The sequence below is a fragment of the Lynx rufus genome, unplaced genomic scaffold (assembly GCF_022079265.1).
Source record: "Lynx rufus isolate CCGP_SWC_20201006 ecotype Redwood Valley unplaced genomic scaffold, mLynRuf1.p SCAF_15, whole genome shotgun sequence".
NCBI lineage: Eukaryota > Metazoa > Chordata > Mammalia > Carnivora > Felidae > Lynx > Lynx rufus.
The window spans coordinates 40467503-40482545 of record NW_025814829.1 but is presented as its reverse complement, the minus strand read 5'-3'; the positions used below and the strand labels follow the sequence as shown (position 1 = coordinate 40482545).

Here is a 15043-nt window from a genome sequence, read left to right as displayed (position 1 = left end):
GTATACAGATCTGTATGTTTTTTCAATTTACTCAGGCTTAATGTAAACCTGTCCACCCTGGAGAACATTCCAGGTATTCTGCTATTGTGTGAAGTTTTTTGTAGATATGTTAGGTCCAGTTGGTTTTACTGTGCTGTTCCAGTCTTCTACTTCCTTGCTATTGTTCTGCCCAGTTGGAACTGTCCTCTATGACAATAGGTATTAACATCTTCAAGTATCATTTTGAATTGTCTATTTCTCCCTTCAATTACACCAGTTTTTGCCTCATCTGGCAATGTACCTTAAGGTCCTGTTGTTTGAATACATGTTTTAATTTTTACATTTTTCTGATGAACTTTCATCATTATAAAGTATCTGTCTCTAACAATTTTTGTCTAAGTCTATTTTGTCTGATATTAGTATAGCTATTTTGGTTCTCTTTTGGTTATTGTTTTATGTTCTAGCCTTTACTCTCAACCAATCTGTTTCTTTGAACTATTTTCCTACGGACAGTATATAACTGTATCATATTTTTAATCCACTCTGCCATATCTGCCTTTTTTTAAGTTTATTTATGTATTTTGAAAAAGAGAGGGCACACGCACATCTGAGCAGGTGAGGGGCAGAGAGGGAGAGAGAGAATCCCAAGCAGGCTCTATCCACACTGTCAGGGCAGAGCCCGATGCAGAGCTCAAACTCACAACCTGTGAGACCATGACCTGAGCTGAGATCACGAGTTGGACACTTAAAAGACTGAGCTACCCTCATGCCACCTAATATCTGCCTTTTAATGGAGCGTTAAACCCATTAACATCTAACATACTTAATGGCAACAAGATCTACAATCTGACAGTTTGCTATTTATGTCTTATTTCTCTATTCCTCCACTACAGCTTTCTTTTGTGTTAAATGTTCCTTTTTATATACCATTTTAATTTCTTCCTTTTACTATACTTGTGGTAGAATTATTTTCTTAGTGGCTGTGCTAGGGATCACAACATCTTAATCTGAAATATTCCAGCTCTGATTAATACCAACTTGATTTCAATAGTCTAGAAAACCTTTGCTCCAATATTGCTCCATTCTCTCTTTGATGTTTTATGCCAAAAATTATACATTATAAGCCATTCAGCAGTTTTGCATTACTTGATGCAGTTTTCTTTTAAATTAGAAATGTAAACAAAGCACTGTTACAGACTGGATGTTTTTATCTCCCCACCCCAAATCTACATAGTGAACCCTAAACCCTAATGTGATGGTATTTACAGGTTAGGCCTATGGAAGGTAATTTGTTTTAGTTTCGGTAACGGTGGGCCCCCTTATAAGAACAGAAAGAAACCAGAGCTCTCTGCCTCCCTCTACCATGTGAGGAAACAGTGAGAAGGCGATTGTACACCAGGAAGAGGGCCCTCACCAGGAACCACACCTACCCACAACTTATTCTTCGACTTTCCAGCCTCCAGAACTATGACAAATAAAGTGTAATGTTTAAACCATCCAATCTATGGTATTTTGTTGTAGCATCCCAAGGCAATACAAATACATTTATAGTATCTCTTCTATTTAATTATGTAGTCAGCTTTACCAGTTCTACTTATTTGTGTAGATTCATGTTACTATCTAAGATCCTATCACATCTAAAGGAGTTCCTTTAATATTTCTTACAGAGCAGGTATACTTGAGACAAATTCATTGTTTGCGTGTGGGAGTATCTTAATTTCTTTCATTTCTGAGGAGTAACTGCTGTATATAGATATTCTTGGTTGACTTTTTCTTTCATGACTCTGTCATTCACAACCTCCTGACCTCTGTGACTTTCATGAGAAGCAAGCTGTTAACCATGGGGTGCCTGGGTGGTTCAGTCAAGCATCCCACTCTTGGTTTGGGCTCAAGTGATTATCTCACAGTTTGTAAGATCAAGCCCCACATCAGGCTCTGCATGGACAGCATAGAGCCTGCTTGGGATTCTCTCTCCCTCTCTCTCTACCCCTCTCCTGCTCACACATGCACGTGCTCTCTCAAAAATGAACTTAAAGAAGTGGTTCATCTTATTAAAGATCCCTTGTATTTGATGAATCACTTTCCTTTTGCTGTTTTCCAAGAGTTGTTGAGCTTAGTTGTACAGATTCATGTTTTTCATCAAGTTTTGAAAATTTTTAGCTATTATTTCTTCAAATACTCTTTGAGTCCCTTTTCTTCCTCTCCTTCTGGGACTCCCTTTATGTAAGTTAATACACTTGGCATCCCACAGGTCTCTGCAGCTTTTTTCCCTTCTTGTTCTCTGATAGGATACCCTCTAGTGGCCTGTGTTCACATTTGTTGAATATTTCTACCAGTTGAAAGCTGTTGAGCCTATTTTTTTTTTTTTTTAAGTAAGCTCTATGCACAACATGGGGCTTGACTTCACAACCCTGAGATCAAAGAGTTGCATGCTCTACTGACTGAGCCAGCCAAGCACCCCAGGAATTTTTAAATGAATTTATTTCACTGTACTTTTTCAATCCAAAATTTCTATATGGTTCTTTTGTCATAATTTCTCTAATGTTACTCTCTATTTGGTGAAAAACTGTTCTCACATTTAGTTTTTAAGATCTGGTTGCTTTTTGTTCTTTGGACACATTTTTTTAGAAGCTAACTTAAAGTCTTTGGGCTCAGGTCATGATCTCATGGTTCATGAGTTCAAGCCCCATGTCAGGTTCTGTGCGGACAGCTCAGAGCCTGGAGCCTGCTTTGGATTCTGGGTCTCCCCCTCTCTCTCTGCCCCCCTCTACCCCTGCTCACTCTCTCTCTCAAAAATAAACATTTAAAAATAAAAAAATAGGGGCACCTGGGTGGCGCAGTCGGTTAAGCATCCGACTTCAGCCAGGTCACGATCTCGCGGTCCGTGAGTTCGAGCCCCGCGTCAGGCTCTGGGCTGCTGGCTCAGAGCCTGGAGCCTGTTTCCGATTCTGTGTCTCCCTCTCTCTCTGCCCCTCCCCCGTTCATGCTCTGTCTCTCTCTGTCCCAAAAAAAATAAATAAACGTTGAAAAAAAAAAATTAAAAATAAAAAAATAAAATAATGTGCCAACTCTGGAGAACAGAATCCTTTCACTTCCTCAAGGTCTACTGTGTTTGTGCTTTCTTGAATGACCTTCCTGGACTAATTCTGTGAAGTCTGCATTCTTACCTATATGTGACCATTATATACCCTGCTTCATTAGCTGACAGATGAGGTAAGATTGAACAGAAATTCCCTTAAATGCCTCGAAATTACTCCCCTCGCCTTGCTGAAGTGCTCTGTAAATGTGTGGAGACATGCCTTCAACACCCCAACATGCAGTTTTTTCAACCCTACCTTAGCCTTCACTTCCTGCTTGCAGAGCCTCAAGTAATGCCACAGGTACAATTAGTGACTTCCTTTTTTTTTTCCCCGCCTTGGGCATGCATACAACCTTGAACATGTACATGGCCTTCTATATTCATAGAAATATGCTGAAGCTTTTCAGAGATAGGTCATTCCTCAGCTTTTCCTTTTATTTTTTGGTCAGCTTATTTTTAGTCCCAGTTGGTATCACTGCCTCAGAGAAGCTGCTATGTTAAATAACTGAAACTGTTTCTGAACAAGAGGTTGTAGATAGGGCTGTAAGGCAGAGTCACACAAAATATAAGACAAGTTCTGGGACTAGAGCTGTTCAGTGAAGAACCAGACAGGTCAGATAATGACAGTTCTATGGGGTGGGCTTTTTAGGGAGCTGTAAACCCCTTCCAGTGGCTACAAGGCTGCTGGTTTCCATTGCTACCATAGTTGCAAGCCTATTCTTTTTCAAGGCAACCCAGGAACGTGGGAAAGGAGGGTAAGGCAATCTATAATGCTACAAAATTCATGTTACAGTTTTTACTGAATAAACGCTTTTTCGATTACTGACAGACTTTGGTTCAGTTTTAGAATTCTAAAAAACTTGATTTTGACAACGTTTACAATGTTCTCACTGCTTTTATGAAAGCAGATTTCCAGAAGTCCTTACTCCATGAATTGAGAAGAGTTCTCAAGTAATTTTTCCAGTGACAACTACTACACACTAATACTCCTTTAACTGTTTCTAAAATTTAGAAAAGTGTAGTAAAACCTTGAATTGTGAGTAACTTGTTCTGCTAGTGTTCCGGCAAGACAAGCAAACTTTTCTAATAAATTTTAACTTGAAGAGATGTCTTGCCCTATGAGTAGTACGTGACACTGAACATCACATGATCACAACTGAGCCAATGATTCTAGAAATTCACTTTGATAATATGAGTGGCTTAGGATTAAGAGCATGTTTTCGGAACAAATTTTGCTCTCAAACCAAGGTTTTACTCTATTTCCAAGTAGAAATGTGAGGGGATTTGAAAAAGATGCCTTTTCTCATCTTGCATTTCAATTATTCCATATTTATTTATCCAAATCAGAATCCTGAACCTTAATTTCCTAAAATGTACAAGGGAAACATCTTCTTCACAAGGTTCAAAGGATTTAAAATTATAATTTTAAACTTATTATAACACTTATTATTATTATAACACTTATTATAAAAACTTATAACACTACAGTAATCAAAACAGTGTGGTACTAGCAAAGGGACAGTCATACAGACCTATGGAATACAGAGCCCAGAAATAAACCCTCATATATATGGTCAATTAATTTCAACTAAGACTGCCAAGACAATGCAATGGACAAAGAGCAGTCTTTTCAACAAATGGTGCTGGGAAAAGTGGCTATCCAAACACAAAACAAAATTGCATCCATGGACAAAACTCAAAATGGATCAAAGATATAAATTTAAGAGCTAAAACTTTAAAACTCTTAGGAGAAACAAAACATACAGGAGGATCTTCATAACACTGGACTTGGCAATTCTTTCTTGGATAGGACACCAAAAGCATAGGCAACGATAACAAAAATAGGCAAACTAAACTTCATTAAAATGAAAAATTTTGTACAAAGGACACTATGAAGAAAGTAAAAAGGCAACCCACAGAATGGGATAGATTTGTAAATTGTATATCTGATAACAGATTAATATCCAGAACAGATTTTAATATCTCCTACAATTCAACAAGAAAACACAACCCAATTAAGAATGAGCAAGACTTGAAAAGATATTTTTCCAAAGACGATATACAAACAGCCAATAACCATATGAAAAGATGCTTAGTTAGTATCACAAGCCATTAGGGAAATGTAAATCAAAACCACAATGAAATTAACACTTTTTATTCATTGGGATAGCTATTAAAAACAACAAAACAAAAATAACAAGTGTTGGTAAAAATGTGGAGAAACTGGAATCCTTGTACACTGCTGGTGGGAATATAAAATGGTGCAGCCCCTGCCAAAAACTGGGGTTCCTCAAAAAATTAAACATAGAATTACCATATGTCCCAGCAACTTTGCTTCTAGATATACACTCAAAAGAATTTAAAGTAGGGACTCAGATACTTGTATAAAAATGTTGATAGTAGCATTACTCACAATAGCAAAAAAGTGTCTATCAACCTAAGTGTCCATCAATGTCCATCAACATAAAAATGGATAAACAAAATATGACACATCAACACAACATGGATGAACCTTGAAAACATTATGCTAAATGAAATAAGACACAAAGGACAAATATTATACGATTCCACCTATAAAAGGTGCCTTGGATAGTCAAATTCAAAAAAAGAAGAATAAAGGTTACCAGGGGCTTGGGGGGTTACGGTGGGGAAAGGAATAGGGAGGTTATTGTTTAACGGGTCCAGAGTTTCTGTTTGGGATACTGAGAAAGCTCTAGAATTAGACAGTGATGATGTACACAACACAATGTACTTAAATTAATGCCACCGATTTGTACCCATAAAAATGGTTTAAATTGTAAATCTGATTATGCATATTTTGCCATAATAAATTTTAAATTGAGAATGTATCCAAAGGCCCTTACCACATTTGGTGAGCCTTTTGTTCCTCAACTGAAAGAGTGGGTATAGAAGTTACTTAGAGAATACTTTACAAAACCTTGATTGGTAGTGATGGTAAAACAGTACCTAAGCCACCAACACACACACACACACACACACACACTACACTCAATGCTCTATCAAATACCTATTATATTTTGCAAAGCATTACAAATCTAATAAATTTACATCCTCCCATACTGACAAAACACAAACATTCTCTAAGCACAAAGCTTATATTCACAAATAATTTTCTGCAACAAGACAAAATTTCAATTAATCACAATGGGAATTTAGTTATTTAATGCAACCACTAATCTAATATCACCAATAAAATGTAAGCAGTTATATCACAAAACCAGGGTTATATTCAGTGGACATGCATTAATAATAATCTATACAATTTTAACGTTACACCAGAAAAGGAACTGAATACAAAATTTCCCTTGATTTATGGTGGTCTTCAAATTTCATGGCACAGATTACCAATAAAACTGTAAAAACAGATTGTAAATATTTTCAATAAAATGGTAAAAAATTTAATGAGCCTTTAGGTTTCATATTGGGCTAAAGATTCAAAACATCAAGCTGGCCCCAATCTGTCAAAAATGACAGATAAATATATACAATGACTAGACAGGTTATTTAGTTACAATGGTACTGAAGGACTACTCACCCCTGTCCAAAAACAAAAAACAAACAAACAAAAAACCCACTGGGGTTAATTTCTCAAAGCAAACAAAAGTATTTGTAAATACTGTGATTATTATAAACTTGGAAACATACCTGGAATCAGGACAGTGATGAAAGTAACACACAAGGTCAATCATATTTCTGATCTGTCTTCATAAAGCCTTCTGGCTCCAAAAGCCCAACACTGTCCCTCAATATAAAACTAAGAAGAGAATGACTTTACCCTACTTGCTGACATTCTTCTACAGAATAATCTTTCACTAGGGCAGGGCTCAAGCTCCATTAACTTGCTTCTCTAGAGTGTGATTAGCAGAGCACCAAATTTATAAACTGATAGGGCCACCAAAAATGCTGAACACACTTTTCAAACAGAAGCAAACTCCCCCCACCCCCCAATTGTTAGTTCTATGCGCCATGTTATTCTTGAAACTTACGTGGCTACCAATAAGAAAAGAATTAGGGAAGGTTTGAACATATCTTGTACTTTTCATCAAGGCTAAAGTGCAAAATATCTCCATATCTCTGATATTTTAATAGGAAAAAACATCAAACACACATAATAAAGAAACTGAAGTGACAGTAAAGCTAATACAAAAAAGACCTCTTTAAATATACACTTGAAGACTACATAAGACCAATTTTTCTTTCTTCAGTGAAATCTGTAAATGAACCAAGTTCTCACAGAACTTGACATTTTGTTTCTCTTTCCCAGGATCAGAAATTCCAAAATTAGAGGGAAAAAATGGAAAAAAATAACATTGCATGACAATGGACACTAAGTTCATAAAGAACCTTTTTAAAAAATGAGATTTTATGGAAGAAAATACCATGAAAATAATAATCCTATGAGAATTGTCTTTTAAGCACAGTAAATTTGAGCCTTGGTCTTCATGAAGATACTACAGCTTATATAGAAAACTATAAATATACAAGACTCCAGGAAAAAAAGTCAAAATACGTATTATTTAACATTCTGTAGGCCTAAAAAAACTTTGGAGGGGAGGGAAAAGAATAGCCAACTGAATCTTAAGAATACAGAACTATGAAAAATTCCTGGGTCAAAAGGGTGCTCCAAATGGAACCATACTTAGTGAAAACATACAACTTAGATTATTTTTAAAAGGAAAGAAGTCTTGAATAATTGCAGTCCCTTCCAAAAAGGAAATCTTAAATTAAGGGGAAAAGATTCTAATAGTGTAAACGAGTCTGGCTCAGAAAGAAAACTGAACAACATATCCAAGATTCTGTCCATAAAAGTAAAGACGTTACATCTTTAATATTAAAGAAATAGGCTATAAAAAAAGTTCATTCTCAGACTTGGTTTTAGTAAAAGCTCATTTGTGCTCCTTTGTGGGTGCATAATAAAGTTCCATGGGTTTGTTCACTTTCCAGTATTTCTCACTGACCAATTCCAAAGAAAAAGAGCCATTTAATACCTAAAACAGAAAAAGAAAGAATTAGAAACTGCTTAAAGCACAGTAGTGAGATGTACCAAACATAAAAGCCCTTTTTTTTTTAATCTTAGGATAAAACTTCTTGTCACATATACTATTCATAAAAGAACAACCAAAAGCTATCAAAATGGTAACTACTACCCCATTGCAATTTCTCATCCTGTCAGGGTCTCAGGGTCCTGAACCATTTTGATTAGGCCCCACCAAACCACCTGCCAGTCTCAGCTGGTGAATGTGCTTCCAGTTTCAATAGCTATTCTTTTAAATACTCACAGTGAACTGCCCACTGGCTGTTGCTATGTAAATGGTATACTGCTTCTCACTGGCTGTATCAAGGTTCATCTGGTTTGATTCTCCTTTGCTTCGAAGTTCTTCCAAAGCTAACCTCACAGCCAGATACTTGGATAAGTGATCAACAGTGGCATTACCTGAAGTCTTTATGTATCTGGAAAAATAAATTAAAAATTTAATTTCTACATTAATGATAAAAACATACTCAAACTATAGAATACATTTCTAACAAGCTAAATAAAATGTTAAGTGTCCCAATTACTCATGAAATAGTATCAGAAATTTATTTCTCTACTACCTAAACCTTTTTATTGAGAGGTACTGAAGAGCGGAAAGTACAAACTTACTATCTGTCTACAAGGACATGAAAGTTCTACCTACCTTATCATCCAAAAATGATATAAATGACAAATACAAACACATATAAGGAGAACTGCAGGGAGAAAAGAACATAACCCTCAACCCCAATGAGCAGAATTATGTCATCTACAGCAGCAAGAGGAATAGTAAGAATATGAGCAAATTTCTTGTTGTCTAAGAACTGATGGATTTTCTGGTTTTTAAGATAGAGCCTAGAAGCACCAACCTTGAAAAAAAAATTTTTTTAAGCATGGCATACCATTCAATCACTCATTGAACAAGTATTTGATACTTATCTGACCTCAATGACAGCAGTGTGGAGATAAGTTGTAAAACAGCCATCTTTGCCAGCATGAATTCTAGAGCCTACTGGTAACCTTAGTATCATTTAAATAACTCTTCTTCCCTCTACCTAGAAGTGTCATTCCTTTCAGATACACAAATGTGGATGGGAAGCACATGAGGAAGGAAGTAAATAACAATCTACGCAGCCAGAATATCCAAGTGAACGCTGGCAATCAATGATATAACAAATACTGCCCTTACTTCTTATGTAAAACTACCTTTTAATTCCAAATTAAATATTATAAATTCAGATAATCTAAGGCTAACCTACACACTTACCTTGTCTGTGCACTATCATCTTTTTCCATTAGTGTAGGATGAGGCCTGAATACTAATTCAATTTCACTAGCACCATCCATTACTGGATCAATTGCCACTGTTGCATTGTTATTATCAAGCTCAAGCCCGGAATCATCAGATGTTTTGGTCCGTTTGTTACTAGGTCCTGCTTCCTGATTACTGTGTGTGGATGCATTACTACAGTGAGAACTGTCACCATTGTCTTCTGCTCCACTACCATTTTCAATCTGTTGTTTCTTGCCTCGCTGTAATCTAGTTAAGGAAAAATAAGGGGGTTGCATAAAATTTACATTTGGACCTTTTCAACATCAATTTTAAAACACGTTTACTGAACTTCAGAATTCTAAAAAAGTCTTCATAATTGAATTTGCTTCAAGTTGGATAATGGCATTTATTTCCCTCGTGTCCCAGAAAGTTCTAAAGAACTCCACTCATATATACATAGTTGAATGACTCAAACAAATGTTTATATTCACTTAAGAATTTTCTTTATTTACTATCAGAATTATTGCCATTTGTATTTTGATCATTTGTTATGAGATTTTAAATCTAAAGTCATGATTCAGAAATGAAAATTTAAAAGTTGAGGGAATATATTTGTGCCCCTTTTTAGTTAGAAGTTCATAAGGAAACAAGATTTAAGATGAATGGGAAGCACTCCCTCCCTGCCAACCTCACTCTAAGTCTGCTAATATAATATAAAATTATTCTAATGAGAAAAACGAGATGGTATCTAAATGACAAGCATGGATAGAAAAGCAGTCTAACAAGCTCAAACACTAAACAACAGCAACAACAACACTAACTGGACAAGGTGCTCTGGTTATACAACTGATTTACTCATCAAAACAACAGTCAAGGTAGTTATTATCATTTTATAGTTGAGAAAACCAAAGAAAATGAAGTTCAAAGCCCCATGGTTATAAGCTCGTAAGTGCCAGAACTAGAGCTAGGATGTGATACACATTCTACCACACTGCCCACCCCCAACCTGTATATGAAAAAAATTACATGTTTACTGCCAGAACAAGGAAATAACAGCCCGCTGCTTGGGAAAACAGCTCAAGAACTTTCACTTTTTAAAAAACAAAACACACACGCACACACACAAAATCCTGCTTATGAAATCTATAGACCACTTTAAAATTAAGCAGGGATCAATAATATAGGACAAAACTATGATTCAAGAATATATCAACAGATACAACAAAATATTTAGTCTTAAAAAGTTTAGAACTAAGCCAGTCACAATTCCACTTATATGAGGTATTTAAAGCAGCCAAATTTCATAAAAACAGAAAGTAGAATGGTGGTTGCCAAAAGCTGAGGGGAGGAGAAGGAAATGAGTTGTTTAATGGGTACAGAATTTCAGTTTTAGAAGATGAAAAAAGGATTCTGGAAATTGGTTATAATGTGAATGTACTTACACATTACTGTGAACTGTATATTTAAAAATGGTTAAGACAGTAAATTTTATATTTTTTATCACAATTTAAAACATATTTCAAAACAAACAGGCCAAAATAATGAAACAAACAAAAAAAACCCAGTGAAAACATAAAGACCATACCTAAACATTTCCTAAAATCTGCAACTAAAACAAAAGCAAAGTTGTTTCAATTGACTGTAAAGTAATCTAACAGGGTTACTTGTCTTACTGTATTTATTTTTATCCCACACTTCTTTCCAAAAAAGTTTCAGGTGACAAAGCTAGATTAATTTATTTCAGGCAGCATTCTTAGAAAAATGTTAATATAGATTAATAGATTATATCTTGCATATATCAAATCATATCTACAATACTACATACTACTCTAATAGCATTTCAAGAACTACACCATCACACTTGAATGTCATAGGACGAACCATAAAAGTATTTAGGAATGTGAATATTTAGCCTCTACTATTTAAAGAACTAGTAGAAGTAGTACAGAATCCAATAGAAGTATTTTGACAAAGATCAAGACTGCTACACACAAGAAATTAAATTTAATTCAATATAAAGGTAGAACTTCAAAAAATTCATACTCAAAAATATTTACTGAGCAGCTACTTTTTAAAAAATGTTTACTTATTTTTGAGACAGAGAGAGAGCGTGGGCGGGGAAGGGGCAGGCAGAGAGAGAGAGAGAGAGAGAGAGAGAGAGAAAAGGAGACACAGAATCTGAAGCAGGCTCCAGGCTCTGAGCTGTCAGCCCAGAGCCTGATGCGGGGCTCAAACTCACGAACCATGACTGAAGATCATGACCTGAGCCAAAGTCAGATGCTTAACTGAGTGAGCCACCCAGGTGCCCCATGAACAGCTACTTTAAGCCAACCATGGTTCTATGCACTGGAGTAATAAGAATCAATAATACTGACAGTCTCTACCCTCTAAGGGCTTATATTATTCTAGTGCAATTGGTAACACACAAATGTCAGAGAATAAGAGCTGTAGGGAAAAATGAAGAAGGGAGGGTAAAAAGGTATGGAGTGCTGAAGTAGAAGATAGGAACTTAGCAACCTGAAGAAAGTGAGAGAGAGTGCCATGTGGATTATCTGGAAAAGGGTTCTTTACAGAGTACAAAAGCCTTGAGACAAAAGTATGCTGGGGAAGTCTGAAGAACAGCAAGGAAGCTGTAAAAAGCTACGAACAAATGAAAGGAACTCTTGTCATGTACTCACACCACTAGAAACGTTCAAACAAAATCAAAGGACTACCTATAAAAATTTTGCAAAGGGGATTCTTTCTCCTGCTTAAAGACTAAAATGAACAACCATTAAAATCCCTCAAAGTCTTAGAAATTTATATAACTCTTTTAAAATATATGCATTCAGGGGCGCCTGGGTGGCTCAGTCGGTTGAGTGGCCGGCTTCGGCTCAGGTCATGATCTCACAATCTGTGAGTTCGAGCCCCGCGTCGGGCTCTGTGCTGACCGCTCAGAGCCTGAAGCCTGTTTCAGATTCTGTGTCTCCCTCTCTCTGCCCCTCCCCCATTCGTGCTCTGTCTCTGTCTCAAAAATAAATAAATGTTAAAGAAAAATTAAAAAAATAAATAAATAAAATATATGCATTCAACATTTTATTTTACTTTGTTAATCAGAGCTGTAGGCCAGTTTAATACAGTTAGAATGCAGCACATCTTCTTCAGAACGACTTCTAAAACTTTAAAAATAGCTATGCTTGAACCTCAATAAAAAATTCTGATTTACTTGGTTTGGGATGGTACCAGAGGCCCTAGAATTTTAAAACTTTCCGTGATTCTGATGTTTAACCAAGGTAAGAAACATCAGACTGGGACAGGGCTTTATTGGCATCTCCTACTTTGGAAAATGAGGACTCCCACTGAGGCCTAAATACATGAGAAAGTATCAGAAAGGACCATGGAGGAAAGGAAGGGGGAAAAAAAACAGTTAGTTACAAACAGAGAGGGAGGGAGGCAAACCATTAAGAGACTCTTAAATACAGAGAACAAACTGAGGTTGATGGGGGGGGGTGGTGATGGGCACTGAGGAGGGCACTTGTTGGGATGACGACTGGGTGTTGTATTTAAAGAGATGAACCACAGGAATCTACCCCAAACACCAGAAGCACACTTTACACACTGTATGTTAGCAATTTGACAATAAATTATATTTAAAACAAAAAAAAAAGTGTCAGGAAACAAAAATGAGGGTAAGAAAGTATCCAAATAATGCAGGGTGTTGGAAGCCATCATCATGGTCTTTTAGCCTGAAAGTGAATAGAATATAGATATTAGAGACTTCAGAGCAAAGGAAAACCATGATCTGACTTTCAATTTAACAGAATCACTCTGGCTGCTGTGCTGAGAATGGACTTTGTAAAGATAAGCAGGGAAAGTAGAAAGACCAATTAGGAGGCTATTTTAATACTCAAATGAAAGATGGTGGTGGCCTAGACCAATTTGGATACATTATGGAAAAAGTTAAGACTTAACTTTCAGTCTGTTCACAGACTGAAATGCACAATGTGAGAAAAAAAAAAAAGAGAAAGGTTAAGGCTGACTCCAAAGTTTTTGGCTAAAGCAAGTGGAATGACAAGGTTGCCATCAACTGAAATGATCAAGAATGAAGAAAAGTAGGGGGTATGAATAAAAAGTTCAGTATGGGGGCCTCAGTGGTTCAGTTAGTTAAGCGTCCAACTCTTGATTTTCACTCAGGTCATGACCTCATAGTTCATGAGTTCAAGCCCTACATGAGGGCTCTGCACTGACAGCACAGAGACTGCTTAGGACTCTCTCTCTTCCTCTCTCTCAAAATAAATAAACTTAAAAAAATTAAAAGTTCAGTATTGGACATGTTAAATTTGAGTTAAGGAATAGCTAATTCATACAAAAGGAACCAGGAGATTATCGTCTCCCAGAAGCCAGGTGAAGAAAACTATTCAAAAGGAAATTTACTGTGTCAAATACTGTTAAATAAGATGGAAAAATGAGGTCTGAGAATCAGCAATTAGATTTTGCAATGTGGAGGTCACTGGAAAATTTGATGAGGGGATACGGGGGTAGGGGAGGGTGTGATAAAAGTCTGACTACAGGGGGTTCAGAATAGAATGTGAGAAGAACTGGAGACCATGAGCACAGACAACTTTTTAAGCAGTTGTGCTATAGAAATAAGAGGAGAAAAGGAATGGTAAGTGGAGGGAGAAGTGGGTACAAGAGAGAATAGAATGGAATACCCTATTAAAAATGAAAGTATGTATTACGTGGAAAGGTAACCATGCAGAACTATTTACAATTGTATTTTATCTTTTGCAAAGTGGAGGCTGTTAAGTAAATTCAATATTTTAATAAAAGTATTCAGAAAAACGGCCACCATCTCTGGCTTCCTTTTCCATATACCTGTTCATGGCCTGTATCTTCAGTCCTTCCTCAATGCTGTGACTGAGTGCTTGCTGATTATTGTGCTTGTTGATCCTGGCTAATACCCTCTCTTGATGAGCTTCATACTCATCACGACTTGGATAAATTTTGCTGATGAGTGCATCAAAGTTTGGGTCTGGCCTTAGTGATCTTTTAGAAACTAGCTTTTTCCGACAGGTAGGACATTCTTTATTGCTAAATAAAAAGAGGGGAAAGAAAATGTAAGCAATGTCAGTATCTTTGGGCTAACGACAAAAATATCCAATTTCTGGATAGTTATGTTTATTCCAATACCTTTAAGTCACAGAAATTTAACCTGAATTTCTTTGCGGGTAAGCAAGATTTTGGAAACTTGAGACATTCAACAGAACTTGTTAACAAAGAAAAATGTGAATACTCCCCAATGATAATTTATATACAATCATCTTAGAAATAAAAATCTATTTCTTGTTAATATAAATTCCCCAATATCCATGCCATAAGGAAAAGCTACCCACTAATACATATTAATTTATGTATCAATCCTTTTATTAAAATAGCATTCATAAGGATATTATTTTATATAATTCAAAAGTAGAAAAACCATGGTTTCATGCTTTGTAATTTCCTCAAAACAAATACTCATGCTTTTATAAAGCTTTTAAAATTCTGTAAAATCAACTGTTTCAAAACAAAGATTCTCCAATAATTAAAACTTAGACTTTAGAAGAATTTCTAGTTCTCAAATGAATACCTATTAGAGAATGCATTTCTCAATACCCATAAAGCACCATCCTGGTATAATTTAAGTACCTAGTATAAC

The 15043-nt window shown here is 36.0% G+C and overlaps 1 protein-coding gene across 2 annotated transcripts in view; it reads right to left on the bottom strand.

The window, feature by feature from the left end:
* Positions 1-6158: 6158 nt before the first annotated feature.
* RNF2 (ring finger protein 2) overlaps positions 6159-15043 on the bottom strand; it is a 95896-nt gene continuing 87011 nt past the window's right edge. For both annotated transcript variants that reach the window (XM_047076903.1, XM_047076902.1), the window contains exons 4-7: positions 14221-14436; positions 9361-9633; positions 8359-8530; positions 6159-8067 (exon numbers count right to left, since the gene is read on the bottom strand). In XM_047076903.1, the coding sequence (XP_046932859.1) occupies positions 7966-8067; positions 8359-8530; positions 9361-9633; positions 14221-14436 (763 nt within the window). In that variant the 3' untranslated portion in view covers positions 6159-7965. The remainder of the gene's footprint in view (positions 8068-8358; positions 8531-9360; positions 9634-14220; positions 14437-15043) is intronic.